Source organism: Vicugna pacos, chromosome 9 (assembly GCF_048564905.1).
Source record: "Vicugna pacos chromosome 9, VicPac4, whole genome shotgun sequence".
Lineage (NCBI taxonomy): Eukaryota > Metazoa > Chordata > Mammalia > Artiodactyla > Camelidae > Vicugna > Vicugna pacos.
In genome coordinates, this window is record NC_132995.1 from 13133798 (window position 1) to 13155600 (window position 21803).

The 21803-nt window shown below is 45.6% G+C and overlaps 2 protein-coding genes across 9 annotated transcripts in view; one reads left to right on the forward strand and one right to left on the reverse strand.

The window, feature by feature from the left end:
* SIPA1L3 (signal induced proliferation associated 1 like 3) overlaps positions 1 to 2590 on the reverse strand; it is a 214753-nt gene extending 212163 nt beyond the window's left edge. For all 8 annotated transcript variants that reach the window (XM_072967157.1, XM_031681736.2, XM_072967159.1 and 5 more), the window contains exon 1: positions 1879 to 2590. The gene's annotated coding sequence lies outside the window, so the exon portion shown is untranslated. The remainder of the gene's footprint in view (positions 1 to 1878) is intronic.
* WDR87 (WD repeat domain 87) lies at positions 2572 to 19986 on the forward strand. The gene is made up of 6 exons (XM_015248472.3): positions 2572 to 2777; positions 8718 to 8838; positions 9734 to 9904; positions 10288 to 13169; positions 13645 to 13916; positions 14308 to 19986. The coding sequence occupies exons 2-6, from the start codon at positions 8764 to 8766 to the stop codon at positions 19803 to 19805; spliced, it is 8898 nt and encodes a 2965-aa protein (XP_015103958.2). The 5' UTR covers positions 2572 to 2777; positions 8718 to 8763; the 3' UTR covers positions 19806 to 19986.
* The last annotated feature ends 1817 nt before the right edge of the window (positions 19987 to 21803 follow it).

Here is a 21803-nt window from a genome sequence, read left to right on the forward strand (position 1 = left end):
CATGGTGCCCAAGGGACAGTCACCAGAGGACATCAAGGAGCACAGGCTCCACATCTGGAGCTGGAGCTCAGGGGGCTAATATGGGACAGAGTCAAGAGCTGACAGCATTGGTACAGTACATAAAGCACGAGAAGCGTGGGGTGCAGGGGCAGATAGCTCAGTGGTAGAGCATGTGCCTAGCATGCACAAGGTCCTAGGTTCAACCCCCAGTACCTCCATCAAAAAATTAAAATTAAAATTAAAAAAATCAAGGATTTGAATGGAGGGTATAGTTCAGCGGTAGAGCGCATGCTTAGCACGCACAAAGTCCTGAGTTCAATTCCCAGTATCTCCATTAAAAAATAAATAAACCTAATTACTGCCTCCCCCCACCAAAAAACCTAAAAACTATAAAGCACTAGAGTGAATGTATTGGCTGATGAGGGTAGCGCATGAGAGACGAGCAGAGGGCTGCTGATAGCAAGTCAGTGCCATCTTCTTCTCAGGCCCTTATACTGCAGTATGTTCCACAACTTAACCTTCGGTGAATAAAAATTAGAGGTAGGGGGACACTAACCTTGTCCCTGTTCTGCCCTGTAAATACAAACATTAAGCAGCAAAGGCCTATCAAGAAAAACAAGGCATGTTTATTAAGTGCTTATTATGCATCCGGCCCCGTGCTAAACATTAAACATGAATTATCTCCTAGAATCATCAAAACAACCCTGGCACAAATGTCCTATGACTACCATTTCGCAGATGGGACACTGAGGCTAGGACTGAACATGTGGGGAAGCTCAGGAATGTCATGTCACAGCCCACCACAGTTAGGCAGTTTCTGGGCCAGATGGAGAACACAGAACAATAATTAAAATATATAAGAGCTGCTACTTAGTGAGAGATGACTCTGGACTAGGAATACAATCTCAGCAAATTCTTACAACCCTGTGGGGCTGATACTGTTAACCCATTTTACAAAGATGGAACCTGAGGCTGCAGGAGAGGAAATCAACCGGACCAGTTTTGAGTCTGGCCCACTGGAAGATCAAGACTATAGCTAGAGCCTCACCCTCAGGGGGTCTCTGAGAAACAGAAAACGCTGAATAACTGGTACCATTTATTGAACGCTGACTGTGTTCCAGCTGCTGCTCTAAGCACTTCACAAATGATATTCTCATTGCAACCTCAAAACAACTCTATGAGGTGGTTGCTATTAAATCACCCATTTCATATACAGGGAAACCAAGGCACAGGGCAGTGAAGTCAGTTACCCAAGGTCACACAGCTGGTAGAGCCAAAATTTGAACCTGTCTCTGCCTCCCAAACCAAAGCTCTTAACAAAACAATTTTAGTTAACAGCAGCCACTCTGCATTGAGTGCTAACTGTGCCCTCGGCTCACCCTCAACTTACCACATGCGGTCGATAATACCTTCACCCCATTTCTCAGGAACTGACAATAACGCAAACACGTAGTAAGTGCCTTCTATGTGCCAAATGCTTTATTCACCAGATCTCAGCATCTCAACAGAATTCCCGACAAAAGACAGATACTCTTCTTCCCCGGTTTGACCGAAAGGGGAAACTGAGGTTCGGCGCGGTTTCCCTAGATCGCAGCTCCAGAGCGGCTGAGCCAGGACACGAACTCCTGGCTACCCGACTACCAAACCACGCTCCTCCGCAACAGCGCCAGGTAGCTCGTCTGGAAAGTTGAGCCATGCGGGCACGAGTCCGGCCAGGTCCGGAGGGCGAGAGTCCCACCGCCGCCGCCGCCCCCAACAATCGGTGCCCACACCCGGCCGTCCGCCCAGTCGCCCGCCGCGCTGACCCTCAGGGTCCGAGTGGACACCGATTCCCCGCCACCCTTGCGCGAGGCCGCCCCAGTACCCAGAGCCACATACCTGGGCGTCTGGGCTGCCCGCCCCGCGGGCCCCACGACCGTGGCGTCCAGACCCGCGCCGCTCGCTGGAGACGCCGCCAGCTCCGGTGGCCCGAGTGACTTCCAGGCTGCCCACTTCCAAGCCGCTTTGCGCGAGGCCTCCTGGGAACTGTAGTTTCGCACCAGGTGGCAGAGGACTGAAAGAAGCCTGGCGCGCGAGTGCTGCCGGGAGCTGTAGGCGCGGCGCCGCACCGCCTTCTGGGAATGGTAGTCCACCTGTCGCCTCCGTGCCTCCCGAGTCTCCAGAGTACTTCCGCAGCCCCGAGGGGTGTGAGGGATGGAGGCGTGTCTTCTGCAGACTCCAACCCGTTGGCCGCTCTCCTCGCTTTGCGAGGGCGGTTTTTCCCTTTTTCCAAGCCCTGTCTACCCCCTCCCTTCCTTCCGTGGACCCTCTTCCTCCCTCTCCGCCAGGCACGAGGTACTTACCCCGAGGGTGCGAGCCTCGGGAGAGGCGGGGACAGCGGAGCAGTGCGCTAGACCCCCAACAGAGGGGAGCTGTGGAGAAGGACGTCTATGCGCGCTCGCGCACGCGCGCTCGCCGGCCAACTCCGGCCTAAATTGCCGCGGGCTCCCGCGAGGAGCACTTTTTTTTCTTTTCGAACGCGCGCGCGCCGGGTCTCGCGCTGAGCTTTTTCCTGCCGGGCGCGCGCCAGTGCGCACGCGCGCTCACTCTCCTCGTCTCGGTCAGTCCGCCGGGCGCGGGGTTGGGGAGGTAACCGTTAAGTTGGCTGAGTCCTCCCGCAGCATCCCCAAGGTCGCTCTTCAGGCTCTCCTGTGCTAGGTCTGGTCCTTCACATAGGAGCTTCTGAGTGCCGCCACACATACCATACCCGTCCCTTGTCGGGAGTCCAGTCGTTGCAGGTAACAGGCGCGGCCTGAGCCTTTACGAGGCGGACACGCCCTCCTTCCCTCCTACGCGAGGGCCGGGAGGCCCGAACGTGTGGGGATTCTGGTCTGGTCGCCTTTCCCCGAACTAGGCGGCTCCAGAGCTCTGCCTTCGACGGAAGTCACCGAGGGGTTTGCCTTGGAGACCCAGTTATCAACCATTCATTTGTTGATCGCACATTCTGAGGGTACCCAGTGTTAGTTGAGTACCTGAGCCTGAGAAATTTTGTTCAAATTTAGTCCAGCTGCTAACATAATCAAGGAGCCGACCCTTTTTTCAAAAAATGGATGTTGCCACTCCTACTCCAGTAGGGATTACCAAGAGAACTGGCTAGAACTGCAAGGTTCTCTGGTCAAGAAAACCTAGGCAATACCCTTTCCACCTCATCCTCTCAAGAGAATGCTCAGTAAGACTGAGTTGGGAAGCATATATTTCTTCTTCCTGAGAGAGGACAGAAGTCATTCTTTGCTCATTCATTCAACAAAAATGTATTAAGCACCCATTTCTTGCCAGGTTGGGTGATCATGGGGACAAAGGAGAAATCAAGACAGACTGGGTTCCTACCCTCAAAGAGCTAAGTCCAGACCACCACCGGGCAGTGACAGCCTAAAGCAGTACTATCTAGTAGAAATATAGTGCAAGCCAAATATGCAATTTGAAGCTTTACATTAAAAAATTTTAAAAACAGATGAAATTAATTTTAATAATTTAACTCAGTATATCTAAAATAAGTTATGCTTAGTGAAAAAAATAATTACATTGTTTCAACTTTAAAATTTAATAAAACTCTGAGGCATTAACAAAGATATTCATTTGCAGTGTGAGTTGTAGCAAAGGGTTAGAAACTGCCCAATGTCCATTAATAGAAGTTTAGATAAATAAATGATAGTTCAGCCACAGCGTGGAATACCATGCAGCTGACAACTGTTGAAAAATGAGACAGAGCCATATGTTTTAATGTCAGCTAATCCCTAAATTATGTAGAAAAATGTGTAAACAATGTATATAGCATACTGCCATTTGTATAAGAAAAATATATTTTACCTATATGCTTGTGTATGTACAGAACACCTGTAGAAAGACGGACCCAGGGTTACCTTTCTGATGAGGAAACAGAACAGGTGTCTTTCTTTTCAGTAGATGCTCCTTAGTTTGTTTTGAATATTTTTACCATGTCCACTTTATAAAGTTGTTTAATTAATGGAGGATGATAGCTAAGTCATAGAATCATTGTGTAAAAATTAAATGAAACACCGAATTAAAAACTAGCCCACCCTAGTAATGTACGTTTGTCAGCCTGGAAAAGGATTTCTTTCTGTAAAGAGAGTGCATTCCAGTCCCAGCCCTAGCTGTGAATTCACCTGTAAGGCCAGAGTAGCATTCCCAGGCCCTGGGGACAGACTTGGGCTTCTTATCAGTAATGTCATTCAAAAAAAAAAACAGAGTAAGTCAGTAAGTCAAGATTGCCTTCTGGTTTTACAGTTCCTCTGATTTTACAGTCAACTAATTAGGCCTTTCTGATGCCAGCTGGGCCTTCTGCATCACTGTCCCCAAATGTGAGAGCTACCTGCAAGGATGTGGGATCCATACAGGGCTTTACCTCAAATTGTGGAGCACACATCACCCTTCTTTTGGGTGGTCAGGTCAGGTCTCCTTGTTGTATGTACTCACAGTACTTCTCCTTCTTCAGACTGAATCAGTAGCATAATTTAATTTATTTTAACTTTAGGAAAATTAAGTTGCAGGCAAGCTAAAAGAATATAACCCATCACCCAGAATTTCCCATTATAATGACTGTTATGACTATTCTTTGATGTCTGCCTTCTCTGCTAAACTGCAAGTTCTATGGGGCAAGAATTTTATACCCTTACACTCCTACAATATAGTATATGAAGTCAATGAGTGACCCAAAAGGAGCCCAGGGGCCCAATGGTATCATGGAGTGCAGTGCCCCCTAGAGCCAATTCTCTTTGTTACAAAGGCAAGGCTCATAGAATGCTGGCCTTCCATCCCACCACCACCAACATAGTGCCTTGGAATGGACTGCAGCTAAGAAAAAGTATGTAGTGCCAGGGTCAATGCCCAATCACAGACCTGGTTTGTCTCTATATAGTCAGCAGGACATACCATATCTCAGCCCCCAAATACTGACTTCCCTAAGTTGGCTGAAGGACTTGAATTCTCCCATTAGATCATTTTTGGGTTATCAAGAGATTAAAAAGTTAAAAGCATTGGGATTAAGGCATCTGGAGCTCACGCCAGACTTGTTTTAAGGATAATGGAATTGGGGAATCAAATGTGGGGAATTTTCCACAAATTTTGATATTGTGCTAAAATATTTTGTATGACTAATTTCCTTTATGATTTTTGTGACCCATGGGTTACTTCAAGTTTGTTCCTTGATTTTCAAGTGTTTGAGAATTTTCTATCAATATTATTACTATTAATTTCTAATTTAATTCCATTGTGGCTGGAAACATACATTTTAAATTTCAGTCTTCAAAACGTATTCAGACTTGTTTTATGGCCCTGATATGGTCTATCTTGGTGAATATTCCATGTGCACCTCAAATTAATGTATTTCTGCCTTTGCGGGGTATACTATTTAATGATTATCAGTTAGATCGTGTTGATCAATGATGCTGTTCTAATTTATCTTTATAGATTTTTAAAATCTGGCTCTTTTATCAATTACTGACAGAACTATTAAAATCTAACTACAATTGTGAAAAAAGATGTGGGGGATTTTAGGAGAGGTTTCCTCTAAGGTAACCTGAGCAAACTAGTGTATGAGATAAGAGAGTGGCAAAAAATAAACAAAGATTTAGGGTTTGAAGGCCTTCTTTCTCACTTACCCTCAAGGAATATGCCCCCAAAGAGTCCCAAAAACTTGGTTTTTATAGGCTGGTCAAGAGAAGTTGGACCCAGTGGGAGAGGGTATAGCTCAGTGGTAGAGTGCGTGCTTAGCATGCACGAGGTCCTGGGTTCAATCTCCAGTACTTTCATTAAGAAAAGCGTGTGCGAGAGAGAAGCTGGATCCAGAGGAGACAAGAGGAAGAATGAAAACTGATGGCAGTGACTACAAATTTGTTGACTACAAGTGACTACTCTCTCAGCAGATCTGGGGCCTCAAGAAGGAGCTAGTGGGGTAAATCTGAGCTGTGGGGCCCTGGACCACAGGGCCATCCAGTGATCTATTTCAGCAGATCACAGTGGCTCCTGAAAGGTGGTCCAAAAGAGCAGCAAGTGCAGGGTTACAGGGGGATAGAATGGGAAAAGATACGGCAGGAGGGCAGCATGCAGTCTTGGGGAGAATGGAAAGAGACACAGGGGACACTGATGTCTGAAAGTCAGTCCCTAGTTCCCAGTAGTGGGTCTGTGGGGCAGAGAGCAACCTTAGCATCAGCTGGGAGAACCTCTCCCTCCTCTGAAATGATAGAAGAATCCTGAACTGTGGGTTGGATTTTAGTTTTGAATCTCCTGTGTGTATCTTTGAACACATCTCTTTTCCACTCCTCAATGGAGATGATACTGTCTGCCTCTCCAAATTCTTTTAAGAACTAAGGAAGTGACTGATGTGAAAGTTTTTGTTGTGGGCTCTAATCTGCTCTACACGTGAGATGATGATAGTAAGTTTTGCCTGCTTCTTCCCCCAAATCCAGCCATCAAGTCTCTGTGGCAGCACAGAGCCTAGGCTTAGCCATACCAGAGGGTGAGTTCTGCTGACCCTGCCTTAGGAGGCCCGGGCCAAATGACCTGGAACTCCAGTAGCTCTCCAAACCAGTGGTTCTCAGACCAGGTGAATAAGACCAGCTGGAGAGCTTGTTAAAACTCAGATTTTCAGGTCCTTTATGATTGGATTACCACATTCTGCTGATTCTTATTTTGTAGTTGGCTTTATTCCTTTGATAACTATGTAAGTTTAAAAAGCCAAAGATCTAATCTGTTCTTAGAAACAATAATTAGTACATACATGTAAACTAAAAATAAGTGCCATATACTGTATATATGTATTTACATGCAATATAATGTGTATGTAGAGTTGAAGTGTAATAAAAAAAACTAGCTTACAGAATGTTCCAAGTAAGAGTAATTTAAAAGACAAGTATAATTTTGAAAAATCAAGAAATAGTAGTTAACATTTTACTTAAAAAATGGAAACAGTAACCAGAAAACTTGGCTAAGAGTTAAAAATGATTGTCACTGGAAATGATGAAATGGGTGAGGTAGAGTTACTAGTAGTTTTTTATTGTGAGCATTTATATGTTACCTGAGTTTTTAAAGTAAATGTGTACACACACACACACACACACACACAAATATATATAGTTATATACAAAAAAAAACCCACCTCAGATTTCCAGGCCCTACCCTCAAAGTTTCCAATTCAGTAGCTAGGATGGGGCTTGATAATTCACATTTCTAACAAATACCCAGGTGATGCTGATGCTGCTTCCTGAGGACTGCACTTTGGGGACACTTCTTTAAACTGAAAGTTCATTAGTTTTCCTGACGGGCTTCACAAGGATGGCTTCCATTGCCCTCTGCTGGCCAGACTATAAATTTAGCTGTCCTGTTTCCAGAGCAACTGAAAAATATGACGTGTGGATTAGGGGAAATAAATACTTCTGGGAGAACCAAACCAACCTAAAAACAGTAATCATAATTTTTTGTTGCTTCAGAGTATACTTAAAAAGGTATTCACAGAAATTATCTTATCTGCAACAATCCTGTGAAGTAGGCAAGGCCGGTATTTGCATTTTACAAATAAGGAAAACAAGCCTATCATGGGATCAGTAATGACAGAGTCCCTGGCAGAGGGGACATGTTAAAAGTAGGATTCATTCACCATCCTACCAGGAAAAGTAGAGGTTTGTCATCTTGAAGGCCAAAGAGAATGGAATGGGAAAGGATGATGAACAGCAAATGTATCACATTAAAGAGAGCTACTTAATTCCGCAAGCCTGGGAAAGCCTGCAAGGCCAGATGGCTGGATCCTTTCTCCAGCTGTGCAACGTGGGGCTGACTCTTAGTCCTGGGCGCCTTTTATCTCAGTTTCCTATTCCAGTAGTCAGACTTGAATGTCCACAGAATCACCTAGGGAGCTTGTGAAGGTCTCAGGGTCCCACCTCCACGGCTCTGCTTCAGTAGATCTAGGGCAGTACGTAAGGTTCTGCATTTTAAGACGTACCTCAACCGACTCACAGACATGGTTACCAGGGGAAAGGGGGTGGGAAGGGATAAACTGGAAGTTCGAGATCTGCAAATATTAACTACTATATATAAAATAGATGAACAACAAGTTTCTACTGTATAGCACAGAGAACTATGTTCAGTATCTTGCAGTAACCTATAATGAAAAAGAATATGGAAACGAATATATGTATGTATACGTATGGCTGAAATATTATGCTGTACACCAGAAACTGACACAACATTGTAAACTGACTATACTTCAATTAAAAAAAAAAAAAGGCACACCTCTTTCTCAGGAATCCTGGTGCAGGAGGTCCAGGAACCACATTTGGGAACCACTGGTCCTTGCAAAAAGCTCTCTTGACACACCACTACCATCAAAGAACCACTATTTGCTTATGACAGTATTCCCTTCCATTCCTCTCTAGGGTTTCTCTGCTTCCCTCACCCAAAATATCCTACTAGATTTGACAGCCAACGCTAAGGTTCAAACCCCAACTCCTTTATTTATCCTCTCCAAGCCTCAGTTTTCTCACTGATAAAATGGGGTAATACCTACCTCCCTGGGCTGTAATGAGGATTAAATTAGAAGGTATGCCTTATGCATAGTTCCTGACATTTAGAGTGTCCAATAAACATGAGTTCTTGGATCTTGGCTTCTGATTTCCAGCTCCTCAAACAGTAGCAGTGCTAAGCTGGCCTCTTTTGGATTCCCACAGGTTTTTAAACAACGGTCCTGAGGAGGACCAGGGGATAATCAAGGTGATGTCTTCCCCCAGACTCATTCCCCTGTGGAAAGATTTTAAATACCTTATAAATGACATGATACAGAAAAGCAAGGTAAGTTATATGTAGAACATAAATGTGTTATTGGCTTCTATCTTAATAATAGTGTTGAGCACTTCAGAGGAGCACAGATCTTCTGTGGAAGCAGGAAGCAGGCAGGGTAGACCATAAAGACAATTGTCACCTTAGTAGGAAGTGGGCCATCAACTTACAAATGAGTCTAGGGATCTCTTGCCAAGGACTTTTTGGTAGTGATGGAGGAGGCCTTTGGAGCACTGTCAGAAGAACCAACCCTCTGGAATGAGGGATTCTTCTAAAAGAGAAGGGAGAAGGCACCAAAGAGAACATCTGCCAACCTCAGTTTTGCTACAGCTGGCACTACGTAAAAGGATTCCATGCACATGTTTCGTAGCACATGCTCTATCAGCGTGGAATAATTTATTTTGTATATATACTATCTTCATCTGTCAAATTTAAAGGCCAAGTAGGGTATCCTAAAAGTCTTACTTAGTGCAGTTTTAGGCTTTAATAACTTAAAGCTGCACTGAGTTTTGGAACACTGTTACATTACATCTGGGTATGCAGTGCACTTGCCTCAATAATCTGTTAAATGTGTCTTTTATGACATGTGTACCTTTTAGACAGAAGAGAGGATGTTAGAGGACAGGTATACTAACTTCATGTCGGGAAGAACAGTTTTCCCCTGTGCTCACACCATAAAATTTGCCCATATACACCCTTGGTGAGGTTTGGTTCTCTCTTGTGTTGGGGGCTTTGTTACACGCTTGTGAAGTGTAGGGGTCCCACAGGTGGTAAATTGTGCATGTCTGGGTGTCACAGGAGTGGTCCTGGGGGTTGAGGCATTTGGGAACTGCTTCAATTGTGACTTAGGTGAGAATATATTTTAGTGCATTCCTGGTCTCTCAGTTTATGCCATGCCTCTCCCCAGCAAACTTCAGATGACCCAAAGACTGATGTAGTTGTGCTGAGTGACCGGTCCCAGATTCTGTTCAGAGAGTCTCGCTATCCTCAAAATATGCCGCTTATATGCTATTACATCAGTGATGCCAACTTCTTTGCCTCCCTCTCTTGGGTGACAACAAGCACAAAAGAAATCCAGGTAAAACTACCTAGCCTTTCTTCTTCTTCTTAGCCCATTCTACAGGGGCCATGCCCATGTAAGTTCTGACCGTAGGTTAACCCAGAAAGAAATACCACTTAAATGAAAGTGACCTGGATCCAGGGTTCCCACCTCATTCTTTCTCTAATTACAGTCTCCATACTGAATAGATTTTATGGTTCTCCTAAAGTAGGCCAAGGGTAGGGAAAGAGTCTTAGGTTTCCTGCTTCTACAATATTTCCAACTCCCAAAACCAGGGGGTTGAATCACTCTGGAGTCTTCCAGTTTCTCCTTAGCTCAAGAACAGGGGAAAAGAGTTGAATATTTTGCTCTTTCCTCTTCTACTATCTTTTCTAGACAGTTTCCGTCTTACTCTCTTCTAGGCAGTAGTATGGATGCAGAGCAAAACCGAGGACATGGTGGAGAAGAGAACATTCTCCATGACCGAACGACTGCCACCCATCCAGTCCATGGTGCACACAGGCTCCTTTCACGTCCTCGTGGTCTACTGTGGTGACCTGCTCCTGCGGCTCTTTGGGGACCACTTTCGGTCATTCAAATCCTTGGCTGTAGTACCCTGCCGCTTTAACATCAACTGCCTCTGCTATGACCCAGAAATGAAGATGCTTCTGTCAGGCATCCTGGGGGCAGTGGTCACCTGGACCATCGAGCGGACTGGCAAGGGCCTCCAAATAGCCTACATGGTTTCCATGCCTGGTGATGAGCTTGTCCATGACATCGTGCTGAACGGCCCGAATGGCTCCATCCTAGCCCTGTGTGGGACTGTGGTCAGGGTCCTTGAGCGCCAGGGCCACGGCCAGCTGGGAGAGGTGAAGAGGTTCACTTCCACCACCAGTGGCTCCTCTATCACCTGCTGCTTCACCTGTTTTGATCAGGGCTTTCTTTATGCTGGCAACAAGACTGGGGAAATCCAAGTATGGAACCTCAGCTGGGGCCACTCTCTCCACAGTTTCAAGGCCCATTTCTCATCAGTGGTATGTATCCACAGCCGGCCAGAAGCCCACACCCTGCTAACGGCTGGCAAGGAAGGCTTAATCAAGGAGTGGAACCTGACCTCAGGGGGCCTGCTGCGGCGGCTAGAAGTTGGCGAGGAACTGTATCAACTCCAGTTTATCAACAGCACTACTTTCTTCTGCCAGACCACCCATTCTTTCTTCTTGCGCAGTTTGCCCTGCTTCTACAACCTCTTCAATGTCTGTGGCTCTGCTCCCCAGCAGGTGCGTCGGATCCGTTGTGGTGATAACTGGTTCCGGATCTTCTGCACTACAGAGGATGGCTTGTTGCACTTTGTGTCCCCACTAACAGGGAATCTTCTGGTTCTCACCTGGCCCTTCTCAATCCTGGACCAGGCTGTGGACTGGGCCTATGACCCAGATAAAGAGGAACTCTTTGTAGCAACAGGCAGGTCAGAGGTGCTGGTATTTGACACAACCCGCTGCCCTTGCCCAGCCAAGTATCTCTTGTGCACCTCACCAGATTCTCAGGACTTGGTACAATGCCTGGCTTATGGGCATTTCCACCTGGGTCGGGGTCTACAAGGACTCATGTTCTCTGGACACCAGAGTGGTGTGATCAGGGTGCTTTCCCAGCACAGCTGCGCCCGAATAGAGAAATTCATGCACTTTGGGGCTGTGTTAGCACTCTCTACACTGCCTGGAGGGCTTTCTGGCAGCCGAGAAAACTCTTTGCTCTGTTCCTATGGAATGGATGACTATATACACCTATCAGAAGCTGTGCTTGAGGGGATCAGAGTACTTCTGCGGCCCCTCGCCAGCATTCTCAGTAGCTGTCACCTAACACATCTGATGCTTTTGCCCGAGTCTGTGGGTGCTATCACGGAGACTAACTGCCTACGTCTCTGGAAGTTCCATGATTTTCTGTCCTCTGGGTCACAGGAAGGCTTGACATTCATAGAGACATTGCCACTGCACCAGTGTGCCATTGTATCTTTTGATGTCTGCCTATCCTTGAGTCTTTTTGTCACAGGTGGCAGTGATGGCTCTGTCCGGATCTGGAACTTCCATGGTAGACTTGTAGCCATGCTGGATTCATCACTGCACTTTGGCCCACTCTGCTTTGCAAATGACCGGGGTGACCTGCTTCTAACTTTCAACCAAAGTCTTTATCTGGTGTCCTGTTTAAAACTGCTTCCACCAGCCCTGCTGGCTCGCCTTTCCCTTATGGGTATGACAGATGAAGTGTTGGAAGTTCCTAAGCCTTTCATACCAAGCTTCTTCTTCTCTTTTGAGACTATGTTTGTGCCCAAGTATGTTTACTCTGGACAAGGGCAGCAGCAGTTAGTGGGTCTGGAGAGCCTTGTCAATAAGCGAGCTATTGCCTTTGATCACAATGTGCCACATGTCATAGAAGAAGATGAGCAAGGGAGCCCTGTGTTACTGTCTTCCTTCAGACGCGATGCCTCGGACAAGGAGGAAACTGATTGGAAGCAGGTGAGAAAACTTCCTCATTCCCATTATGTCATTCCTCCCCAACTGCAGCTGACTACCTGGAATGGACTCAACCCCTATCAGATACTGCGATGCTACTTTGGCCATGGGAGGAAATGGCTCTTGGCTCCTGATTGCTACATCCCTAACTCAGTGATTCGTGCCCGTCTTTGGCCAGAGGGCAGCCCGATATACCTACAGTGCAACCTGCACTCACCCATGCGGGAATTGGAATGGGACAAGTCTCAACAATTCTTTTTCTGGCACAGTAAGGCAAGAACTATAAGTGATGTAGGAGAATATTCATATGAAAAGGAGGAAGAAGACTTCCTAGAAACAAGAGTGACCAAGGATGTAACCTACAGTGTCCTTACAGACTCAGCAAACCGCAGTTGGCTGGGAAGAAAGATGAGTGAAATAGCTATCAATAGCCTGATAGAGACAATTCTCAGTACTATGATCCATGCTTCTCCACTGAAGTACCAGTGCTGCATTGGTGCACTAGGGCAAATCTTTGCCTCTTATCAGGTGTCTCCACCCCTGCGCTCCGAAACAGCCCATCGTCTGTTGGATGATACAACCAATTCCAACCCACTGATCCGAGAGCTAGCCTGGGAAGGGCTGAAGCGTCTAGGAATGATTACTCATCTCTTTGCCCTGCCTCTGGCCCAAGGACTAATGGACAAAGATGAAAGAGTGAGGAATAAGGCCCTGAACCTTGTGCCTGAGACTGGAATCCACACTAAGACCTCACTCTTAAACTTGATCCAGAACCGAGATACTTTCCAGGAGATGCAGTAAGTTCTTTGTGCCTTCTTCAGTTCTTTACCAGTTTCTGATTTTCTTCTTCCCCCTCCCCATTTTCCCCCTCCCTTCCTTCATTATCTGTTCATCAGTGTTCATTAACTTTTCCTGTCCTTTTTTCTTGTTCATAGTCTTTTTCCATTCTTAGGCTATCCTGACGATCCCCTGACTGCTCACTCCTTTCTCCATTTCTTCTCCTATTCTTGTTTGTCCCCTTCCTCCTCAAGTGCCCTCTTTTTTCACCCTTTTCTCCTATCCCTGAAGCCCCCATATACAGATCACTCCATTCACTGCCATCTCAGCTTCCTAGACTTTTTCTTCCTTCTCGGCCATCCTTTACCTCTACATACACTGTTTCTGTTGGTCACTTTGCCAAGTCACCTGCCTGTTCCATAGCAGTTCTTTCCTTCTCATTCTCCCTCTTGTCCCTGACTCAGCACAGTCCTTCCTCTCCTTTGACTTTCATAGGCAAGAAATGGTTGGGGAGGAAACCCTGGACCATCTGCTGGGAATGCGGGCCACAGATCTCCAAATCCTTCATACTCAAGTGGAGCAGCGATTGAATGAAAACCTGACCTTATCACAGAGAGATGAAAAGCCTACTTTTTCTTTATATATCACAGAGGCTTCTGAACTTAGCTCCTTTTCCAAGCCACCTGATATAGTTTCTGAAGAACCTGAAGTTGCCGTCAAGCCCAGCAAAGGCCAGAGACGGAGCCGAGCAGAAAGCAGAAAGCATAGTATGTACGGAGTGATCTGGTTCATGCCTCAGGGTCCCCAAGAGGCAGGGGAGTTAGGGCTAAAGTGAGTCAAGACGTATCAGGTAGGAACAGAGATAAGTGGAAAGATCCTTTCACAGAAAAGAACCTTCCTAGGAAGAATCCGCCCAAGTTCAGAAAGACTCCAAGACCTACCTCTCTAGGATTTGGCAGGGGTGGGGTGGCTGGTGATGAGGGGAGGGAAGGCACTGGGAATAATGCAAGGGGAATGCTTTTTTTTATAAAGGCCTCAGCCCCCTCTGTTGGCTACTTCTTTTATGGTAGTTCCTCTTAGCTCATACCAGATACTGGGAAGGATGTTGTTTAAACCTCCCATGCTTTCCTTATCTCCATCTTTTGATTTTCCCTACAGCTCAAAAATTTTTGCGAAGCCTCAAGAAGATGAAAGACACTGACACAGAGCCAGGTCCCTTAGAGGATCAAGGTGATCAGAGTGAAGCTACACAAACTCAGGGGGAGGGTTCTAGGTCTTCAACCTCCAGTATAGCAGAGATTTCAAAAGAAGATGAACAAGAACATCCAGAGAAAGATGCCGCAAAGGATCATGTTGCATTGACCCTGAAGATGCTGAGGAAGACGCGTGACAAAAGAGGGAGGAAAGCAACAATTCAGAAATCCATAAAGAGGCGCAAGAGGAAGGCAATAGACGCTGAAGTTACAGCTGAGGAATCTCCATTTCCTGCAAGGGAACAGAAAGTTGTGAAGATGGTGGAAGCCATAGGGCGGGGTGCCTCTGGAGCCCCTGGCCACAGGATTACCCCTGGATATGGTTCATCATGGCGGGATGATCTGTGTCGTCTTATGACCCTGAGGATATCTGGTTCCCAGACAAAAATGTCAGAAGATCTAAACATGGAGCTAGTGACCACAGCTCAGGAGATGCTGGCAGATCGACAGCCCAGCTGGGAGCTCTTTCAGGAGATCTGCCCCCTGTTGAAGAGAGAAAGTGAGACACGGCTTGAGGACCTTGACTGGGATGTAGCCTGGCCAGAGGAGAAACCAGTTTTTATTCATGGAGAAGCAATTAGAGAGGACATGGTGATCAAAGACATGGAAGAGGAGCAAGAGCAAAAGGAAGAAAGGGACAGGAAGGCCTTGCAGGAAACCCAGGTGCTTCCCAAAAAGGGCAAGAAAAAGAAAGTAATTTTTTTAGAACCAAGAGATCTAACCAAGGGAAAACAATTATCAACAAAGGAAGAGAGGAAACCCTCTAAGAAGCCCTCTAAGCACGAGAGGAAAGCAGTCCAGCAGGAAACAAAAGTGGATGATAAAAAGAGGAAAATAACCAAGAGGGATGTGAGTCAGGAAGTGGGAGAAATGGCCAAATTAGAGGGGGAAATGGTTGAGCAAGAAGGAAGACCAGTTAAGGAAGAGCCAAAGGTGCCTTGGCAGGAGTGGAAGAAGTCCTGGGATGAATGGAAACAAACTTATGGTGAGTCAAGGATATCTTGGGATGAATGGAGGAAATCTTTGGACAAAAAGTATCTTGAGGAAGAGGAGAAATTACAAAAGGATGAAGAAAAGCTACTCCCAGATGAAAAAAGGCTGGATAAGGACATGAGCAAGCTGATATGGGATGAATGGGAACAGATCTGGGACAAGATGTCAGGCAGGTCCAGGGAGCAACCATTGGAGGATGAAGAAGAAGTGACCCTGGAAGAAGAACTGTCTCCGGAGTGGGGAGAAGAAGGAGAGGTGATTACAGAAAAGCAGAGACAGATCCACAAAGAATATAAACAGGCACAGGTTGAGAGGAAACGGGCCCAAGAAGAGAGGAAGCTGGCACAAGAAGAAAAGAAGCTAGCACAGGAAGAGAAAATACTGGCGCAGGAAGAGAGAAAACTGGCCAGAGACTATGAGCAGCTGGCCCAGAAAGGCAGGAAAACAGTCCAGGCAGAGAGTACGTTTGTCCAGAATGAGGAAAAACTAGCCCAAAGACAGGGGATGCTCAGCCAGGAAGCAGAGAAATTGGCCCAGCAAAGGAAGAAATTGGCCACGAAATTGGAGAAACTGGCTCGAGAAGAAGAGAAAACAGTAAAGAAAGGAGGGAAGCTAGTCGAGGTAAAAAATATATTGATCCAGAAACTGGAAAAGCTGGCCCAGAAGGAGCAAGATCTAACATGGCAAGAAAAGGAACTAGCCCAGGAACTGGAGGACCTCACATGGGAAGAGGCAGAACTGGCTTTGAAAGAAGAGGAACTGAATCAGGAAGAAGAGAGACTGGCTAAGGGAGAGGAGGGACTGGCTCAGGAGGAGAAGGCACTGGCCTTGCAAGAGGAGAAACTGGATATAGAAGAGAAAAAAGCGGTCCAGGAAGAAGAGCTGCTGATCCAGGAAGAGAAGAAACTGGCCCAGGACAAGGGAAAATTGTCTGAGGAAAAGGAAAGACTTGCCCAGAAAAGGGAGCAATTGATGAAGAATAAGCAAAAACTGGCCCAGGAAGAACTGCTGATCCAGGAAGAGAATAAACTGGCCCAGGACAAGGGAAAATTGTCTGAGGAAAAGGAAAAACTTGCCCAGAAAAGGGAGCAATTGATGAAGAATAAGCAAAAACTGGCCCAGGAAGAAGAACTGCTGATTCAGGAAGAGAAGAAAGTGGCCCAGGACGAGGGAAAACTGTCTGACGAAAAGGAAAGACTTGCCCAGAAAAGGGAGCAATTGATGAAGAATAACCAAAAACTGGCCTGGGAAAGGAAAAAATTGGTCCAGAACAAGGAAGAACTCACCAAACACAAGGAGATACTAGCCTGGAGGCAGAAGACTATGCCTCTAAAGAAGGAGAATCTGGCTCAGGAGAAGGTGAAATTGGCTCAGAGGAAAGAACACTTAATGCAGCACAAAGCAAGCCTCACCCAGAACAGAAAGAAATTAATCCAAGACAAGGAGAAACTGGACATGTTCAAGAAGAGACTGGCTCAGATGGTGAAGAAGCAGTTGGAGGAAAAGGAGAAACTTTTCCAGAAGAAAGAGAAACTGGATGATGTAGAAAAACACCTGACCCATTTAGAGGAAACCCTGGCTGAGAAACAGCACAAACTAGCCCAGGACAAAATGAAATTAGCTAAGGAGAGGAGGGTGATATTCCGAGAACTGAAACAGCTCAGAGGTGACTGGTCTATTAGTAAGGAAGAAAAGGCATTGGGTATGGAAATGAAGAAACTGGCCCAGGAGAAGATGACACTGGCTGAGGGTCAGGAAGCTCTCTTCAAGGAAGAGACTCAAGAAACTTCAAGACAGAAGAAACTAATTAAGGATGAGCGAGAACTAATTAAGAGGAAATTGTCACTAGAGGAGAAGGTACTGGTCTATGAAGATAGGATACTGGCCACAGAGGAAATGGACATTGCCAAAGGAAAATTGGAGTTTATTAGAGAAGGGAGAGTATATGCCCAGGAACAAAGGAAGCTAGCCAAAGCAATAAGGAAGTTGGCTAGAGAAAGCAAGGGCATTTCCAAGGAACCATCAAAAGTGAGCAGCAAAACCTTAAAGGTACTTCAAGACCTTATCAAAGAAGAAAGGATGATAACCCAGAGAGAAATAGAGATGACAAAGTTAAGGAGGGCATTCTTCATTAAGGAAAGGGAACTGAGCAAGGCACAGAGTGAACTTGATGCCAAAGAGTGGGATTTTTCTGAGGAACAACCAGAAATTACCACAGATGAGAAGAAACTGGCTAAGAGGCAGAGAAAACTGGCCAAGGAAATGAGAAGAATGATAAAGAAAGAGAAAAAAATGACTGAGGAAGAAAGGAGATTGGCCAGGCAACAGAGAGAAGTCATACAGGAAGAAGAGGAGGAAGGAATAACAGAGGAAGAAGAAGAGGCAAAGCCATTCCTTAAACAAAGGTCAAGAGAGAGAGAAAAGCTAAAGAGAGTTGAAGTGCAACAGGAAGAGTTTCCCAGTCAAGGGGATACAGTGAAAAGTGAAGAGAGCTTCTCTGAAGAAATGGAAAGCCTGTTAAATGAAATAGAGCAAGAGAGTTTGTCTGATGAGGAGGAAGAAGAGGAGGAGGAGCAAGAGGAGGAAGAGGAAGAGGAAGAGGTAGAAGAGGAGGAGAGGGAAGAGCAGGAAGAGGAAGGGAAGGAGGAGGAAGAGGAGAAGTTGCAGCAGGAGGAGGAAGAGGAGGAGAAGGAGGAGGAAGTGTCTGAGAAGGAAAGCACGCGTGAGGAAGAGATGGAAAGTTTGAGTGAGAGAGAGGAAGAAGAGGAGAGAAGCTTGTTGGAAGAAGAGGTGGGCAAGAAAAAAGAGATCTTAAAAAAAGAAAAACGATTTAAATTACTAGACGAAAGGAAAAAAGACCTAAGAGGAAGAGAAGCAGTACCTTCTATTCGAAAAAGAATCCCTGAGGTCAAAGGCAGTGCTATAAAACTGGGAGTTCTGAAAAGCCCATCCAAGCAACTGATCTCAACAGTTCTGGGGAGGGCAGAGAAGTTACCCATGCTACAGCCAACTGAACAAATATCCTGGGAGGATAAGGCTACAGTACTTGAGAAATCCAGGCTATTCCCAGGGACAGGGTTTATAGATAAACAAGAAGAATTGTTGAAGAAATACAAGCCTCTACATGTTTTGGATACAACTTCAGAGTCTGAAGAGTCTGACTTAAAGACCCCATATTTATCCCAAATATTGAAGAAGAATGTGGAAGCTCATAAACTCCAAGGCAAACCACTCGGGGCCAAGTGGCAGTGGATTTTGCAGCGTCATCCATCTCTGAAGGTACAGACTGAGGTACAATTACCTGTGTCCAAAATTCTGGCTGAGGAAATATATGGAGATGTAAGCCTTTCAGATGTAGAGTGGATCCACCATATCCTAGAACGGATGGAGGCAGGAGAACAGCTTTCCAGGAGTAACTTCCACAGATTGTGCCAGCTTCTCAAAGACCTCACTGCAAAGGGAAACTTACAGTGGATGCATCTGGCCAAACTTGAAGCCCTTGGGTACCATCACAAGCGGTTCCTGGAATCACGAAGCACGTGTATCTCAAAACCCAGTAAAGAACCCGTGGGCCCAAAACACCTGAAAGTGATCCCTCCTATAAAAAGAAAAGAAAAGGAAAGCTGGCTACAATCTTTGGCTGTCTCCACACCAAAGTCCCCATTAGCTACCAGAAGGATTCCAGACCCAAAGGCTATAAACTGGTATCTTCTAGGAGAGCCTTACAGGAGTGCGCGGGCAGAAGAGATATCCACTGCTCTCAAGGAGATGAAAATGCAACACTATTATCCTGCCACAAGAGACATTTTCACAGGTGCCCATGCCTCTGTGGAAAAACAAACCCTGGCACTGATGTTTCAAAAGAACTTCTGGGCTTTTAAGGATACGGGCAGGTTTCCCAAATTGCCCAAGCTGGAAAAGAAAGCACAGCCCAGCTCTAAAAAAAAGGAAGATGTGCCTCTATGGGAGACGTTTGTGGCACTGTACCATGTTTTGCGGATGTTGAAGGAGCGATATGCGAAAGACATTGCTGCTTGGATGGAACAGTTCTACCGCCTCATGGATCTGTACCAACTTAAGTCCCCTCGAATCCAGAGGCTGCTACAGGAACTGCTAATGAGAGAGGAGCCCCGATCCCAAGAGATCATTTACAAAGAGGCCCTAAAGACCATGGACCTAGTTCCTGGAGAGCGGTTGTTCTACCACCTGTTTTGTGGTAGTTCTCACACCCCTAAAGGTCCTCCAGAGTTCCAGGAGGTGGTGTCCCTCCCAGAGCAGAACAATGTCCGCACCATACTCCCTATGGGCATTGCCCAGTATGGGATCTTAGAACTCGCCTGGAAGAGTCTGCCCCAAGCTGATTTACACCTCACCCAGGAATTGCCCTACATTGTGGCTCCTACTCCTTAATTTGGGACTGGAGGAGCAGGACTTTTCATTCCCACCTGGGGAAAGGCCTTGTCACCAGAATCTAGACCTTTATTCTTAGGGCCAACACAGAAGTAGGATTATGCCAAAAGCCTTTCCCTACCCAGCTCCAGAAACCAGCTTTTATATGTGGAATAAAAAGAAGGTTCTCATTTACATCAAACACTGTGATGTGTCCCTTTTCCTCAAACATTGCTTCTCCAGAAAGGTAGCTGGGGAGACCAGATACTCTCATACTCCTGAGAGTGGGAAAACTTCCCAAAAGCCAGTGGTGCTCACCCTTTGGAGGCCTTCAGGCAGAAGAGTCTGTCCTTGTCTTCTTGCTTCCTTGCCTCCCATCAATTCTCCCCTAAAGACCATAGGAAGGAAAACAACTGGCACAAAAATGGATGTATATTTAGCATTAATATAAGAGGCATTGATATAATGGAAAGAAAACAGATTTTAAAATCAGAAGACCCAGCATTTCCCTCTTGGTTTTTGAGGGTATACAGTGGAGGCAGACTCTACTTCCCTGATCGTAGCCCTGCATGCTGATGACTTGAGTCCAAAACAGCGGGTACGGTGGGGTATTGAAGAGATCCTCAGAGTACAGGAAAAAGCTTCAGTAAGTTCTAGCCAGTACCATCTGGTGACCTCATTACTGGATGGCATTAAGGAATGAGGCCATTTGAGGGTAAAGCAGAAAGAAAAGGAGGGAAGCCTATATCTTTCACTTCCTTTGCCAAGATCTGGATGTGGGGTTTGGGAAGGATGATAGAATGCAAATTTGGGAAATTAGGTGTACGTTCAAATAAGCCTCCAAGACAAGAGTTAAAGGGAAAGGGGTAGTAAAATGAAGGAAGTTGATGCTGCCAGCAATCGTATTCCTTCCCTGATGTCCTCTCCTCGCCATGGAGACTACAGAACTGCCTCTTTCCAGGTAAACTGAGCCTTCCAACAGATTCTAGCAAGTAGCCCATCTATGCCATTTGCCACTCTCCCTCCCAACCTCTCCTTTGTTATTCTGCTCCCTCCACCTGGAATAGAGGGCAAAAGAACATTTTGAGAAGTTGGAACCACCTTCAAGGCCAAGGGCAGTGAGAACCCTGAGTGTGTAGTTGGGCTCTTCCAGGTCAGACTATGTATATCAGGCCCCATGGAGTATATGAAAGCTGTAGGCTGGGGACAGACAGCCTCAAAAAGGATGACTGATGCAACAGCTAGGCAAGGCAGCAGAAATAAGGATGGCCCAGCTGACTCTGCAGCCTTGACCTGAATCATTTCTCCTTTTTGACCTCTGTTTACTTGTGTCAGAAAGACGACAGTGCACAAATTGCAAATACAAGGCATGAAAGAGGAGACATCACTACAGATCCTACAGACATTAAATGGATAAAGACTACTATACACAACTCTATGCCCATAAATTTGACAACATAGGTGAAATAAACAAATACCTTGAAAGATCCAGAAAGAGAATAGTAATACCTATCAAATTTGTTCTGCAGGATATCAGTGGATCCTCTGATCAAAAAACAAACAAACAACACAGTGACAAAAAATAGTCTTAACCGTTGTGGTCCCAGAGTCATGAAGTCTATGAATGGCTCTTAGGGAGCCTCAAAACCTTGGTACTGGCTGTGACAACCTGGATATTGTTTTGCCTTTGTCAGGATAGCAGAGACCAGGGCTTGTTTGTATTTTCCCTTTATTACAAAAATTTTCAGTCCCAAAGTGGAATAGATTATTATAATGACCCCCTAGATCTCCATCACCTAGATTTAGTTGTAAACATCTTGCAAAAATTGCTTCATCTATCTTTCCTTTGTTGAAGTATTTTAAAATAAATCCAGATATCATGATATTTCAACTCTAAATACTTTGATATTCATCTCTAAAAAATAAAATTTTCTTCCATAATAATTTTCATATCTAACATAATTTTCACATCTTAATAATTCCTTAATATCATCAAATATTCTAATACAAATTTCCCTG